At 33.2% G+C, this 18,057-nt stretch overlaps 1 protein-coding gene across 1 annotated transcript in view; it reads left to right on the forward strand.

Annotated features, from left to right (window-relative positions):
- Positions 1-18,057, forward strand: part of LOC125070420 (protein prickle-like) — a 156,260-nt gene that overhangs the window by 60,736 nt on the left and 77,467 nt on the right. Inside the window, exons 3-5 of the mRNA XM_047680286.1 lie at positions 388-859; positions 10,108-10,221; positions 10,788-10,916. Of these exons, the coding sequence (XP_047536242.1) occupies positions 388-859; positions 10,108-10,221; positions 10,788-10,916 (715 nt within the window). The remainder of the gene's footprint in view (positions 1-387; positions 860-10,107; positions 10,222-10,787; positions 10,917-18,057) is intronic.

An 18,057-nucleotide genomic window follows, 5' to 3' on the forward strand; every position in this document is an offset into this window, starting at 1 on the left:
TGAAGATAATTGCATAATAAACAGTAAAGATATATTAAAATGTACACAAATCTTAAAAAGGAAAACATAGCCTTAAAATAAATACTAAAACTTAAATTCTACAACCAAATAAATAACTAAATATTTATGTTAAAATAAGTTTACGTTATATTCTGTATAAAAAGTAGAGTACTACATATTTGTTTCAAGAATATTTTAGTCACATAGCCACGTTATTATTTCAATATGCCTAAATATTCTATAAAATATAAATACTATAATAATATAGAACACAATAATTTATTTATTTTTCAAATATATACCACATTTGTAAAATAAATAAAAGTCAAAACATTGTATTTGATAGAAATTCAAGTATAATTAAACTAACGACAATTTTCTTTCCAGACCAGTATGCCGTAACTGCGTGGTATCACCGACTGGCTCATCGCCTCCTCCGCTCCACGAGCAGCAATCATCACCACCGCCGCCCGCGCCTGCTTCGCCACTGCCTCACTTACCATCACCTCAGCCCAGCCACAGTGGCTCCTCAATACCCAGTACCTCTAACTCTCCGCACCCTTACTCCTATCCAAATTTCCGGAGAAGTCAGCCATACCAGGAATTTAACCTCTTACATAGTCATAGCGTATCACAATTGAATCACCCTGGTCAGAGTTACCATTCGCCCCAATCACCTCAATCAGCCATGTCCTTGTCTCCCCACCCAGTACCACAAGGGAAATTACGAGGTCTACTCGAACACGCAGAGAGGCTGATGAAACCTGGAGATCCTCACAGGCATTCGCAAAGTGATGACGATTCAGGCTGTGCGCTGGAGGAATATACGTGGGTCCCGCCTGGCTTAAGACCAGAACAGGTAAAAGATATTTTTTATTTACTAATTTTTTACGAAAAAAAAAAACTTCACACATAACAATGTTTAAGTACAAGGGGCTTAAATCCCACTGCGATGCAACCTATAATACATTATCGAAAGCATATGGGTATCCTTAGTTGGAAATTGATCAATATCTTAAATATAAATATTAAATAAATAAATATTGGACAACATCACAAAAATAACTCTGATCCCAATGTGAGTAGCTAAAGCACTTGTGTTATGGAAATCAGAAGTAACGACGGTACCACATACACCCAGACCCAACATCAGAAAACTAATGAACTTTTTCTACATCGACTTGGCCAGGAATCGTACCCGGACCTCGGAGGTCGTAGAAATTGTTAAAAATACACTTTATAGTCTCACTAATTGTAAACATAATAATTCAAACTGGTTTTTCAGATTTAATTATATCCCATATATTATCTAAATAATGGAACTAACAATAGAACGAGGAGGATTTTATGTGATATTATCACGAGATATTATTTCATTAAAATAAGACAATGCTTAAGTTTTTATCCGAGAAATCGAACAAAAATTATAAATGTTAGGGTGTGTGCGCCAATGGTTATTAAAAAACTAGCGATTTATAAGTTGATAGCATTGGTAATAAAGCGATCGCCTGCAGGCATTTTTTCAAATAAATATATATTAATCCACCCCAGTTTCAATCGTCATTCTTTCTCAGATCTGAGATATTTGTTTCCGTTCCGATCACAGATATTTGACGACAAATAGGCACTATTTCTATACTGAGAGAAATAATTCAAATAACATCACATGAAATCCTATAAGTACATATAATTTTGTAGTTAGTCTGAATGTCGTGCTCAACGCCGTCCATATTACAAGTGATCGATACGAAGGCACAAACATCTACAAGAAAAATAGTGTAACGAGACTGTAATGGCAAGATTAACCGTTGGCTCTCAGCGGCAGATAGAGATCTAAAAGCTATCGGCTGCCATTAAAGAAATAGCTCCAGCCACATTCTACACATGTTCACAATACAATTGTCATTGCCTATAGATCTGCTCCGGATAGGGCGGTATCTGATATAATAGGCTATTTCGTACCTAAGGAATTAGTCAGTCAATATAAGATTTTATTAGAGATAAATAATGCAATCCTAGTACCTCGAGCTATACGTAACACGAGTTGCCAGTTTTATGGTTTGAAATGCGAAGACTAAAAATAATGTTATTTATTCTTATTTGTATTAAATACTACTTGTCAACGCGGTTTCGCTCGTGTTTAGGGGTTGGTCGTAGCTTGCCAGTAATGTCCTTCCTTAGAGTTGCTTCATACCAAAATTTCATCAAATACAGACAGAAAGATCTTTTGCATTTATAATATTAGTAAAGACATAGAACTTTATTATTTAGTTTATTCACAGGTTATTAATAACCCCCTTTAACGGGGGGGGGGGACTCGATAGGAGCTTTAACTTTAACTTTTTTGTTTTTTACTTGTATAGATTTTGGCCCGGCATCATATTACATATATAACAATGTAAGAGAACTCGACTTGAGCATACTTTGCTGCAACTAACCCATAGTTCCCGCCGCTAAGCACCCGGTTGAGGTGCTAAAAGCTGATAGTTTAATGGATGCACTTAACACAAAAAAAACTCTTAGTCGGCTCCTACGACACACATACTTTAAAATGAGGTGAATCTTAAAACTATTCATAGGAACTCTAATTAAATACGTTTTTCAAGTGAAAGTCGTGTAGCATAACTTAGTGCAATTTTTGAATTCATCACTTCAAAAAAATTATTCAGTATCTTACGCTTCAGATACATTATTAAAGAAATCATATATCCACTACAAATAAGGTCTAATTTGCAATAAAAACAAAAAAGAACATAATCTCATTTGCAATACACTAATGAAATTTCCTACGATCCTATGATAATGATAGAGTAAGTAGGAATTTTATTATAAAACAATATTGCTCATTTAATTTCCTACTTTAAAGCAATAGGAATTAAGGTGAAAATTAAATAATATTGTTATATAAATTTAATACACACATGCGGTGTAATCTTCAAGCGATTATGGAATTACATGAACTTGTAATAAGGGTGGAAACAGTCTGCATACTTATTAATGTTTTGGTTACAAACTGTGACGTCAACCGAAGTATTATTTCTAGAATGTTCAAAGTACGCCATTGTGTTTTCGAGAAGCCTTTGTACCTCAAAGCTATTGTTTCGGGAAAGTTTGCTGGTTTTCGATCTTTGTATTTAAAGAGACAACGCGACGCATTGTACGAGTAAGGCTGGGTATTACCATGGTATTTTTTCCATAAAACTGCTATTAAAACTTTCAGCACTAGACATGCATGGCACAAAAGTTGTTTTGTTTATGTTTATCTACACAATTAATAAAATTAGTATCTCTGTTTGTAATATTAAAATAACCGCTTTTTACTAAATGCGTATGTATGTATACACGGTATATATACAAAAGTAACATTTTTTACAATTTCGTGTATTTGTCTGTCTGTCTCTCTGTCTAAATGTTTGTTCCGGCTAATCTCTGGAACAGCTGGACCGATATTGACGGTACTTTCACTGACTGATAGCTGATGTAATAAGGAGTAACTTAGGCTACATATATAAAATAACAATAAAGTTTTTTTTAAGTGTTAAATTCGAACGCGTTCGAAGTCGCGAGCACAGCTAGAAAAAAATAAAATTTAAATTTCGAATCGAGTACAAATTATTTTAATTTGGCGCCCATTTTACAAGAGCTCATGCATTTGTATGCTATACATATTGATTAAGTTTATTGGCAGAATGTTAATAATTAAATACAATTCAAAAAAACTAGTTTAAGTAGACTTTTACAAGCGCTCGTCAGTCTTCATTCATAAATATTTAGATTCTTTACAAATTCTGAACCGGTGCTAGCTTTGCATTCAATTTGATCCAGTAACAAGTCAAGTCAAAATTAAGAGTTTAATTACAAGTATATTTTCATTTCGATACTCACAATTTCAAAATGAATTAATTTAATGTACAATGAGCACAAATTTCTATTATAATAAACTTTAACCTTTCTGTTTAAACGTTTATTTTAACGGCTTACGATTCATAGAACACCATCAAGACGTAAAACGAAACCCCGCTCCCATTATAAAATTTAACGTCTCGAATACGAAATTCGTTTGGTATTTATAATTAAGGTAAAAAATAATGTGCAGCCCGAGTACCCGGAGGCAACCGAGCAAAAAATTAAAATGTTTCCCCGGGCGCTCCCGTCTTGAAGTCGGAGTTCCTCTTGTGGCGAATTTCGAGGAAACCGTGCGAATGAATACGAAATAATGGCTCCATGGCTGTGAGTCAACATTTTGATATATCATTATGTGAGCAATACTGACGAAATGTAACTTTATTAGTATGTTTCTTTTTGAGTTTTTTGAAATGAAATTAAATGAAACAAATTTATTTGTTGAAAGATAAAAACTAAGTTAGTTAAACATATAAATAAAAAAAGTAATTAATCAAGAAATAAATAATAATAATTGTCGCTATGCATTTATGTTGATAACGACACCTCAACGCTGGGTTTCAGTGGATGCCACCAAGTCAGAAGTATGTAACAGTGTCATATGTCAACCGTCAATAAAATGAAAGTTTGAAATATAATAAAATACTTGAATGATATAAAGTTTAGCTAATTTAGTCAAGTTATATTGAGTATATTCAAATAGTTCCATTGCGTTACACGACACAAAAGAAAACTCGATCTCAGAAATGTTTTTATATCTAAAACTTGTTAATGACGAGTCGGACAACCTTCAAACTTCCTCCTCGAAAGGGAGGAAGGCAGTAACTTTTCTTTATTTATAAGATTCCATTATTATCAAAAACTATAATGTATCAAAATAGTTTCATCTGAGAAGAGCCGAAGAGAAGCGTCTTTTCTAACATATTTTTTTAATTTTATACACTTTTCTATATAAAACAAGAAGCGATCGTTTCTTTCTCTCATCTATGAACTCACTGATTACTGTAAACTGTTGTTATATAACACTGGCTAGCTTACGTACCGAGCGCACATCAGACCAAGTACGATTACTGATTAAATTCATTTAAAATATATGCACGTAATAATACCAAATACAGCTGCTAGATGGCGCACAGCACCGCTCTATCTGGGCGAAAATGGGTTCTTGAAATCAGTGTTTCTTGCAACTTTTCTCTCTCCCGACGACGTTTGAAATAAACATATAGAATGCTGTTACTTATAAGGGCGCTGACAGATGGACTACACGCGTGCAATCGAGATTAACTAGCGATGCCCTGGCGTCAGGTTTAAGGCCACCAGCAGACTGACGACAAACGAACTACAGATTGAGTTTTCAAGAGCAGTGGTTAAAAGTTCATTCAAGTGATTTGAAGAAAAGTATTTTACATTAATTGAAACCGCATTACCATCCTAATATATTGCATTTATATATAAAAATCGTTAAATCATGTAATGCGTCATTTTTTTTTGTTTAAATTGTTGATCATTGTATACGATTTTCTTCTTTAAACTTGTAGTTTTATAAAAGCGTATAAAATATTTAACAAAACAATAACAAATTCTATGTAGTTAATTAACAGAGAATACAAGTATATACGTGTGATATATAGTATATACTTGTTTCCTGTATACAGCACGAACGTCAAAAATTCTAGTAAAAACGTTTATATCTAATCAACATACATAACATATCAAATATACACCGGGAAGCGACAGACCATATTTAAATTGATTCCGTAAATCAACAAATTGAGAATATAAATCTAAAAGTTATAAATAAATATTGCGTGTATTGACCAGGGACTTCAACCGTTAAACGGCCGCAGCTGTGCGTCTGTCGGCGCCCTATCAGCGTGTATTGATGAATGACAGCTACACTTTATTGCATAAAAACTGTAATACTAATTGAAATCGCAACTCATACGTTATAATACTTAGATCCACGTTTCTTTTTATGTAATTAATGTTCATTCGGTTTTTTAATTTAAATCGAATGTTATTTATGAACGGCCAGTGTCGTTATATTACAGTTGTCAAAGTCAAAGCTCTTTTCTCCCTTTTGAGGAGAAGATTTCAAGCTTATTCCACCACGGATTTCTGGACGCATGTGGGAGATGCTCGTCCGCTACGTGCAGGTTTCTTCACGATGTTTTCCTTCACCGCTAAACACGAGATGAATTATGATAAAAAATTATGCACATGAATTCAATGCTTGAACTCAGCATCAAAATCATTGGTTAAGGTTCACATATTTTAAGTGGAACAACAGTTTTTCTTGTGAATTATATGAGATCATAACGTCACCCCTTTTTGATCAACCGTCTGCATATGAAATAATGAGTAAAGACATGTGTACATGTTATTGAACACTGAACGCTCATTAGTCGCCTATTTCGTCATCGCTGCCATCGACTAATGGCAATCTTGAATTAAATTCAAATTAGTTAATCATTTATCAGCATTTAAAAAACGTCATTAATATTTGAGTTCACTAGTTGCTGTTTTTATATTTGTTCTGAGTGCCTTCTTTTTATACGCATACATTCAAATTTATGACACGTTTAAAGTCAAAGTCCAACATATTTACTGTGGACAAAAGGTCACAAAGAGGAAAAAAATTATATGATTTTATATTTAGATCGCTAATGTCCTGTCCCAAAGGCGTATAATATTAAAATATAAACACACAAAAAAGATCAGATAACACAACGGTTTAATAATTAGTAATATCTTATTGGATTAATTAATCAGAGCACTGTCAAAAAATCCATCAGAAAGGTTGTTTTTATGAAATATGTAGGCAAACAGGCAATCGGGCCACCTGATGCTAAGTGGCCACCACCGCCCATAGACATTGGTGCCATAAGACCATTTAATAATTCCTTACATATCCAATGTGCCACCAACCTTTAGAACCATAAGTTATTATGTTCCTTTTGCCTGTTGCAACACTGGCTTACTCACCTTTTAAACCGAAACACAACAATACAAAGTTGCTGTCTCCGCTTGCAAACATAGAGCACAATGAACTATGACATTGCTTACTATTTTTATGCAGTTTTGTGAAACTTGCCCTTGTACCTTACTCAGACAAGTTTAACTAAACTATATAAAAAATGAAAATATTCACAAACAAGAACTTATGAATCGTCAATTTAAAAGGGTTATTTGAATAATTTAACAACCACATGTTCGTTATGTTGATTCTCCCAAAAGAACCCGCCAAAAATTCAGTAATAACTTATTCTTTGTCATTAAAAAAATGTACATTTAATAGGCATCTACATCGCATGTTTATGTATCCCGTATAATATTAACGAATAACAACTCCAAGCTCTTCTACATAACAGCAATAGCTCTATAGTATAATAATCCATGTTCGCTTACCTTGAATAAATTAAAAGAAAATCTTACAACTTCTTTAAATCTCACTTTTTAAACAACCCGGATAACCGTATGACGCCATCAAAGAGCTACGTGTAACTGTTACTCTTTTGTTTTGTATAAAAATCTGGAGTTTAATTTCAACTCACTATCGCAAAACTATTAAAAATAAAAATTTCTCCTCACACACTTGTCACGTCAATAGTGTTGATCCAAAGCGGCAAAATTTAAGGCTTTTTTACTAAAAAAACTAAAATTCTCTGCATCTTTAAGTTTTTTTCAGTTAAGCATTACAAAAAAAGTCTTCTCAATAAAAATTCGTTTATAAATATATATCTATTTATATATTCAGTTTAATCATTACGTTGCTCGTACAAAATGGCAAAACTATAGAAACTCCCTTTTCACTTTTAATAAAACGTCTGACAATTCTAAGCACGTACACTTTTCATTAGACCGTCTTCATTAAATAAAACAACAACTGGGGGCATTATTATAGCTATTTATTTTCTTTATCCCACGGCTTAGTGAACAAACCAATTGGATTAATGTTATATATCCTATTTTTACGTGACTATAATACAATTTACAAATTAAAGATGGCGACTATGCGATACGATACACGTATGACTAAGAATAACTTAGCAAAAATATTAAAGAAATCTTATTACATTTTACTAGTAAGTTGAGATATTTTTTTTGGAATATTTGGATATTATGATATGAATAAAAGGTAGCTACCCGCCCCGGTTTCACTCGGGTGCAGTAAAGGTCTATATATAACTTTTACATCAAAGAACCAACATTAAAAATTTCCTTTTCTCCGGCTAGGAAAGTTGAAATTCTCGATTAGAATTGAGAATATATTTGGTTGAATTTTCCTTGTTATAACCAGGTGATTGAACCAACGAGGTATTGAAAATCTTGTTGAAAGTTAGGAAAACAACAATCTACTACTAATTCTAAATAAACTAATACTTTATCAAAAATAATATTAGTCATCGCCTTACATTAAATTAGATTAACTGGCTGTTGATATATCGGTATCATTTGATTGTTTTCGCTGATTGTTAATTGATTTTAATATATTTTATAATTAAAGTGTATCTTACACTCAAATGTCTAGATAATAAATAGTTAGCGGCATATTCACAAAATAAACATTAATTTCGAACACTTTTTGGCAACAACGTTAAATGAAAATATATAACTATATAAATTATAATTACTTATTTTAAAAAGCACATGCCCGAGTTTATTTCGAAGATTTTTTTAGTCTTTCTAGTTATTATTTCAGATCTTTGATAGATTTCAATCAATAATTAAAATAATCTATACTAATATTAAAAATGCGAAAGTAATCGTACGTATTCACGCTTAAACTGCTGAACCGGTTTAGCTGAAATTCAGTATGAAGATAGCTTAAGTCCCGGGGAAGGATATAAGCACTTTTTTTTTAATTCACCCCTCGAAGAAAGAAGCTACAGATAAAGTTTTATAAAAAGCGCAGGTAAAGCCGCAGGTTCAGCAGTAGTATTATAAATAAAGACTTTGATATTAATATTGCCTTCATAGAGTTTTTCTACAATTTTTCATTTACATATTCATATTAAGGAAATTTTCGTACAACCTTATACTAAACAATGATGATTGACAAATTCTTTAAACAATATAAGTAATGCAATTCGGTTGCGCAAGCGCATCCAGCGATCTTATTACGAAACACTAAGTGTTACACCATAAGATAACATTACATTTATACTTGTCGTGTGTGCTTGAACAATTTAAAATCACTTCGAGCTTTATAAACGTTGTCTTCCCAAGAATGCTATAATGATTGACTTTTTGAACTATTTGTTATCTAACAGGTTTGAGGTGAGGCTTAAAGTGCTCCTGCGTAATGTACGGCATTTTACGTTAGTAATATGTGCCTAATATTTTGTGCTAAAAAATTAAAGTGGAAAACAAAAGAGGTAACACGAAGCATAAATATAATTTTTGTTTTGAATCTATACTTATATAATAGATGCGAAAGTAACTCTGTTACACTTTCAAACCACTGAACAGAATTGGTGTAATTTTGCATGAAGCGAGCTTGAACCCCGAGGAAGGACTTGGCTTTTTCTACCTAAAACGATCGATCCCTAAAATACGAGCATTGCCGCGGGCGACATTAAAAACTAACTAACTATTAGTTAATAAAAATGAAATGTTTTGAAATGAAACGAAAGTATATTTTGTATTATTTTATGAAAATATAACATAAAAAAATCCGCCGAGTTACTTACGCCGGTTCTTGTGTTGATTTCAGAACCGATAGAAACCGATTAAACCACTGACTGCCAATAAGCAACTTTGTTTTTGACTATCTAGGTGAACAGTTTATATTTATGGGCGCTTACCTCAGCATCTAGCAGTGTTTTAAATAAATACTGTCATGTCAAACGCAAAAATATTTATTCTTACCCTCAAGGGTTTATTGAGAATGTACGCATGGAACGGAGGTTTATATCATCACGCTACAACTCGGTGCGGATATCCCTATTATGAATTAATAAAATGTATAGTTTAAGAGCTAATTCCAGTGACGACAAAATGACAATAAACAGTACTTTCAAAATCCAAGATAGTATTTAATATTATATTGAGAATTACCTATTCAATACTTCAGAGGAACAAAATCTTGATTATGGGGAGTTTCCTCAATAACAATAAATGTTCCTTAAAATCCCTTAAATTTATGCAAATGTATTTATTTATTTACAAGTGATATGTAATCTCACTCTTTAACGATTCCAGGTCCACCTGTACTTCTCAGCGTTGCCAGAAAACAAGGTCCCATACGTGAACAGCGTCGGCGAGCGGTATCGTCTCAAGCAACTCTTACAGCAGTTACCTCCACAGGACAATGAGGTATACCGTAGTGAGGTATACACGAATTAGCGGCCAATGACCTTTAAGTTATAATTACAAAAACTAGAATTAGAAGTCTAAAACTTCGCTTGTACTTATGTAATTTTACTTATTTCACATTTTATCATTATCACACTCGGTTTTCTAATCCATGTTCTACTGGCCACCTTCCGTACGTCGTCGCCCCATCGTGCCGCAGGGCGTCCTACAATATGCTTGTCGATTCGCGGTCTTCTTCTTTTAGACTCGAGACCATGAAATAACCAAACAACATAAATCAAAATCAAAATATTATTTATTCAAGTAGGCTCATAAGAGCACTTTTGAATATTCGTGTTACAAGTACAGTGTTGAATTAAATATAAATCTATACTACAAACCGTTACAAAATACCAATCCATCGAGGTTTTAGAGATTTGTTTGATAATTGTTTTTACTTTGATAGTAGAGCTTCTCCATTGGTCTCTCATTCCGCAATCGTACTAGTAGGATTGTCAAAAGTACCTTTCCAATTATAAACTTCGCAGACATTATTGAATCGTGATCATTACCTTCTCCTGTTTCAGGTCCGCTACTGCCACTCGTTGTCTGATGAAGAACGCAAGGAGCTCAGGTTATTCAGCGCCCAGAGGAAGCGGGAAGCCCTCGGCAGAGGACAGGCACGACAGCTGCTTGCGCCTGCGCCGTGCGATAGGGTAAGTAATACACTAAGCCATGTACTATTTTATTTATAAATTATAGAAAGTAATTATCGATTTCGTCTAGAGAAGAATCATGCAGAAGTGCGTCTTAAATAAATCAATACAAAGACTAGAATATCTGGTACGGACCACAGACACAGGTACTGTAAGAGTATAAACTATAGCTTACATTTCCGGATGCCGACTACCATGGAACCGAAGGTGTTACGTTCCTATAATTACACGGACTCGCTCACGTTTCAATCGGAATACTAGCTCAGTAATTATGCTCTTTGATGATAAAATAACTTCACCTTACAGAAGAGTGAGTATACTTTACGACTCTTTTTTTATATTTATAATTTTAAATTTTATTTTAAAATAATATTTTAATATCTTTAAAATACATGTTAACGTTGGTTTTGAATGAGACTCGATCTTTTATAGAAATATTTTACAGAATAGAAGTCACTCTTTAGGAACTCCAATTATATTGAGTAAACGCGAATTTTCGCAGGAGACCCGCTAGTAATACTTTAAATATTATAAGTTCATCCCGTTTTTAATCTGTTAAATATAATAAATTAAATACATCATGGCTCCGGCCTCGCCTCTCCCGCTGTCTCGTGAATGCATTCCGTTGTTTCACAGAAACCAATTACAAAATGTCTTCGCTATTCCCGCGTAATTAGATTAGGATCGGAAGAGGAATTCATGTAATCGCTAATCGACGATTAAAATAATTTCAATGCATTACAACCTCTCGGAAAGTAACTGTAAGTGTTTCACGAACAGTTATTTGTTTACCACAAATTGTTAGTTTTCATTCACAATGTGTGGTGTAATGGCGCTGACTGTACTTATTATAAACAGTAACGGAACTGTGATTGTAGTCGTAATAACCATCAATGCCCCACAGCTGGGTAAAGACTAGTTGGGAAGGAGGTTTAGAGCTTATGCCACGTTGATGCATCACCGCAGTTCGGTTTTACATATGGCAGAATCAAGAATCTCATCTGATTGAACATGAGATGAATTATAACAAGTTCAATGAGGCTGGTACGGTGTTGCTGTTGAATCTTTACGTGTCTATGAATTCGGGAATATTGACTATGAATGTCATTAACATTTCTATGAGCATAAAATGTATTCTTTACGTTAGATTTTATGTCATGGGAGGCTCAATACATTCACCATGCCACCGCGCCGACCTAATTAAGTACGCGCACATTTTAGTAACGGATACTTTATTTTTATTTGGTTTTATATTATTGGTATACGGACGGACCACCGCCATCCCTTACATTCCCAATGCGCCAACCAACTTTTGGATCTAAGATGTTATTTTTATTTATTTCCTTTAAGTATTTTGTGCAATAGAACAGACGGACGCCAACGTTTTTAAAATTAAACTATTCGTCATATACATATATAAATCATTAAAATCTTTTTCAATATTAGGCAAAATAGTTTACGCAAAGGGTGTGACAAATTCGCTAAACTTATTCTAGTGTTAGGGATGTTGACATTTTCAAAATAAAATCTTACCACCTCTAGACAGAAATATAACCGATTAAATAAAAAACAATTATCTAACTCGAATCATAATCTGCGAAGATATCGAGAAACAAATAAAAATAAAACACTGAATAGCTAACCTCCTTTTTGAAGTTAGCTGACAAATAAACGACATTAATCAACAAAACGAGTCTCCACTCCACTTAAAAAAAAAAAGAAAAATAATATCTTCAAACATAAGTAATTGTTGCCGTGAAGTGAAAAAATGGTTTAATTTAGTCCTCATTTGAATGCGAGTCGGAGCTGATCCGACGATCCGTATAATACAGATGTTAACACCTCTCTTTATCTTGATTCAGATAAGGGTGTGACTTTAATTTTAAGCGATTTTGTCGCACGAGCGATTTCCAAATTATATTCGACACGATGCGCGTCACGGTTGTAACGCCTGCCTAAAGTATTAATTTATATTCAATGAAATCTCGTTTAATAAAATTTAATATTGAGCTTACTATAAAATACAATTTAATACGTCAACCCATTTCCACACCCTATATACTTTACTTAGTTATAATACTTAGACTGGTTTCTTATAATTTAATAAATTTTAATTTAAAATAATATTATCATAAATTTAGATCTTACCTATTTTTTAATAATTTTATAATAAATATAAAAAAATCTCAGAAGGGCTTACACAATGCTATCTGTATTATTTTAAAAGCAAACTATTTTCTACATCACCCATCAATAAACATTTATTTACTTATTATATAAAAAACAACATTATTAACAAACGAAAGGGCTTATTTAACAGGTATGTCGTATACGCTTTCCGCCATTTCTGTCACTATAATCACAAATCGTCCGACGTCGTCGCCAGATGATTTATTTGTAGCGGAATTAAAACTCTACGCCTCATCGCGACCAATTAATCACGGAGACTCACGTCTATTACAACTGACATTGTTGTATCGCTTGCAATATTTTTACTAACAATATTGAGGAAAAAATATACTTAAATAAAAGTGTCTTTATAATCTTTTTTATAAACTACAAATCGGATATTTTGTAGTGGGACTTTGTGCAAGTCCGTCTGAGTAGATACCATATATTCGACCGCCAAATACTCAGTATATTTTTTGTCAGCGCAAGTATAGGCACAAGGGACATAACGCCTTAGTCCCCGAGGGAAATCTTATTATTATACCAACATAAAATAGTACCAACGTTAGCGTTAGCGGTGGTAACCACGAAATTATTTGTAACGCCTTCTAGTCTTATTACTTCAACATCATTATGACAATTTGCAAACACATCTAGGGAACAGAATATGATATAAGGATCACTATCATTACACCCTTCATATGCGGGAAAGCCGCGCGGGAAAACTTCTATTAAATTATAACACATCACAGAAAATATTGCACCATAGGCAATAAAATCTACATTTGAAATGTTTCAGTACCAGTGTCATGTTTTTTTTCTTAATAACGTGTTCTATGGATTTAAATACCCAAGTTTATTGATACATAACTTGACTCGACGAAATAAAATTTCCGAAATTGCCTAAAATACACTTTCGCTCCTAAATGTTTTAGAATTATACTTTGCAAAGATGCAAATTAATTTGATTCGAAACTCAACCCCCGGTCTCTCGCGTCGTTAGAAAATATCCAGACGGTGAGAATTAAGACGAAAAATTCTTATACAAACAGACATAAGACAAGACTTATCAGATCGTAATTATTTTACAGCTCGCTTTAGTAAACGCATATTTAACTATGTATGTACTAAAAGAAATTACATATAATGTTATTTACTATATCAATTTCTCTTTACTAATATTATAAATGCGAAAGTAACTCTGTCTGTTTGTCTCTGTCTGTCTCTTTCAAACTTGCTTGAAAGATAAGAGACAGACAGCTATTTTAACGGCTAACACCTGACAACTAACCCCGTAGCTTTTTTCACCGGTTCCTCTCAAGTCTAGGTGGTTTATTTCTAAATCTACTTCTTTGATCATCAATAAGTAACGCAATATTATACATGATAATTAGAATTTAAGAATAAGTGAGTCAGTGGACTCGGAATCAGACGAGGATATTACATCTTAGGTCTCTTATGATGGACAGCATGATTGCTACTAAATAAATATTCTTTACATGTTTCTTCCGTCGATTGGTCTTGGTTGACCTCTTTCAATTGACAAGACAAGTGCCTTAACAACCTTCTTTCTTCAGATAAGATATAATCAATAATTACGTTTTGTATATGCCAGGCTAATCCACTATTTCCCTCTGATTGATGATATACTGATATCCCCGTAGAATTGTAAATACCGTCGGATATCTATCTATGTAAACTGTAGAAAATTAGTAAACGGTGACAATAAAACGTGTAAAATTTTGGTAGTTTATCTATAATATTTCTGTTACGTCAGCGGTTTTCTAATTTAACCGTTATTCACTTCGACAGATTACCATCAACCGAAAAATAGTAATCAAATTCTAAGCTGTATGTTACGGTAACAGCTTACTTACTTGTCAGTTTACAATGTCGATATATATATATTAATTAGTAACATATTATGAAAACTGAGTAAAGGTTTGTAAAATGTATTATTTTATTTATTAAAATTAGAGAAGAGCACTCACTAGAAAGAAAAAAAATATATATATAAGCAATATAAGCAAGCAATAATTATATCAAACAACGTACTTGTCTAATGTCTGCGCTGCGTCCTTTTTTCATTTCCACTTGATACTAACGTCAATGACTTTTAATTGACAAACTTCTATCTAAGTCCGCCGAGGGGCAAAATGAGTTTTTATGCCGTCTGTTAATTTTTCAAACTTCCCCAATTTTATTAGAGCGTGGCGTTCAAATCTTAACAGTTCTTTTTCTTTCTTTGCATTTTTATTTAAATTCGTTAATTAAAATATTTTTCATGAGGAGCAATGTGTTAGATGAAGTTTTGCCCCCCTTTTAAGCTGGCGCAATTTGTTGTGGCTTCGAACCTTCTTCAACGGAATATCTATATCAAAGTACAATTAAAGGTATTACCGTATGTTTTATAAAAAGCTGTTCCTTCCGACGAGTATAATTCATACAAAAATATGTAATTTATTTATTAGAATTTTTGGGTAAGTTTAATTTTGCTTATGAAGTAGGTTATTACAATAGCGTCCTAGCAGCTCCGTTATGGGGCGCAGCCAAAGCGCTACTTTAAATAATATCTAAATGACGTGTTAACCGCAGAAAGATAACAATTCTGTTAGATGTATGTATTATAATATTATTAATTTTTATAGATTTGTTTAATAATAGGAACTATGAGTGACATTTTCTAGTTGGAAATACCCTGTTTAAAAATAAAGAAAAAAAATAAACGTATGCTTACATTATAAAATAATTCTACCCGTTTGTTCCAAACTTCAGCATTCTAAACGAGTAGTTTTGACTGTTCGATAATAAATCGGGCCAAAACGATTCTGTAATTATTATTTATGTCGGCGCAGTGACTTAACTGCATTAAAAATAATTGGCAGACTTTTACTGCCGTCTGCTGACGATAACCTTCCTCGGGTTTAATTTTGCTCGTGGATTGGTTCCCCTCAGACGTACAAGTAAATACAACTGTAGATCTAATCTAACAAAACCATACTGCTTTGCGTACATAAATTCAATTCTAAGTAAAAATATAATACTAATACGTATTTATATTTTCCTGCAGTTATAAGTTATTGTAACGTCTTTTAGCAATGTTATTTCTACCAGAGGCGCTGTAAGGCGACGCGGGACGTGGCAAACCGCCCACGGGCTCGCAGTAAAAGTTAAAATGAAAAGTACCTGTGTTAAATATATTAACCTTTTCAAAAAGTATAAAACGATTAAAAAGGTCCTGTCTACAAAAAAAATGTTCTTGCCCCGCAATTGCTTCCCGCGATATCAAACTTGGACAATTTTCTAGACCAATGAATCCGCGATAGACGCAGTTATGATTGTCATTATAATTGCACTCCCCCCTCCACAATTAGTGCTTAATGTAGTGGAACATCCCCCTAAAGGGAAACGCCGACTGTGGTCGAGTGGCTCTTAAAGATTCTCAAAGTTGTACGGCTCCATTGTTAATACCGATGCGTTGACACACGAAAGTCGATATAAATTACATTCTTGCTAATATTCTGACTAACGTAATACTTTAGAGTTTAGATTAGAATTAAGGATGTTTTAAGCAAATTCAATATATTTTATTGAAGTAATTGATAACTATAACTATATATTAACGATAAATTTTCAAAGGTGACAATAGTTTTTGATGATTTCGATTTAAACAGTGGTTTTTGATTTGAATATATTGTTATACGCAAGTAACAAACCATACTAAACCACACGACAGGTTAACAATCGAAACATGACATTAAAAACTAATTTATTGCATAAACTTTGTAACCAGTAAGAAAATAGCTAGAAGATCAACGTAAAAATTATGTCCTGCCGCCGCAGTTTCAATTATTGCTGAAGTATTTTTTCTACTTTTATAATTTTTCAAAGATTCAAACATTAACATGCTGATTTGAAATTTTAAAAAGTAAAGGTTTTCCATCCATCTAAATAAAAAAAAACTCTTGAAACTGCATGTAACTATGAACAAGACGCTTGAAAACTTTAACCCGATAATGTTTTAGAGTATCTCGTATGGAAACGGTCTCCGAGCTCCATTAAAGTTTTAAGAGCGCACTGCCGAGTTCAGTTCAACGGTTTCAAATGTTTTAAACTTGACTGTCTTTTAAAAGAGCCTTTTACATTGAAGTGTACATTCACAATTGTACATTATATTATAAATATATAGCACTTTATGTATAGTACTAGTTGTCGCCTACGGCTTGGTTCATGAGCTTCAAGCTTGCTGTAGCAATTCATCAAATTCGGTTAAATAGTATAGCCGTGCAAGAGCAATTTGTGCAATCCGACTAGGTAGGTTCCACTCATTATATATTTTACCGCTAAACAGCAATGCTTAATATTTTTGGGTTCCGTTTTGGAAAGTGAGTGAGCCAGTACAGGCATGAGAGACGTAACATCTTAGTTTCAAAGGTTGGTGGCGGATTGATACGGAGAATTCTTACAACACCAATGTCTATCGGCAGTGGTGACCTCTCACCATCAGGTGACCCATGTGCCAATCTGCCTTTCAATATGCCATAAAATAAAATAAATGTTAATGTAATTAGTCCGTCTGGACGTGCAGATGTTCGGTTGCAACTTGCAAGGCAACAGCTTTTCATATGTCAGACGATTATAAACAAATTACATACATAGACACATACATATTCTAAAACAAATGCAAGTGCATACGTGGATGGTAAATTAAATACAAAAAAATATGGAAAATGAAGTTTAAAGTTAACTTAGTTAACCTTATTTCTCGAAACATTACCAAACGTAAAATTTTGGAAATTTATCGTTTTCGTCTTTCCATTGATATTATAAATAAGGCCACATCTATAAATACAATTTACAATTACTTTGCTCGGGGGTCATCAACTCGCAATAAAACAGACATCATATACACCGCACGTCACAGATGGTTACTATCTTGAACTTCACATTAAGATATTAAATTGTTGTTATA

This window comes from Vanessa atalanta, chromosome 17, assembly GCF_905147765.1.
Source record: "Vanessa atalanta chromosome 17, ilVanAtal1.2, whole genome shotgun sequence".
Lineage (NCBI taxonomy): Eukaryota > Metazoa > Arthropoda > Insecta > Lepidoptera > Nymphalidae > Vanessa > Vanessa atalanta.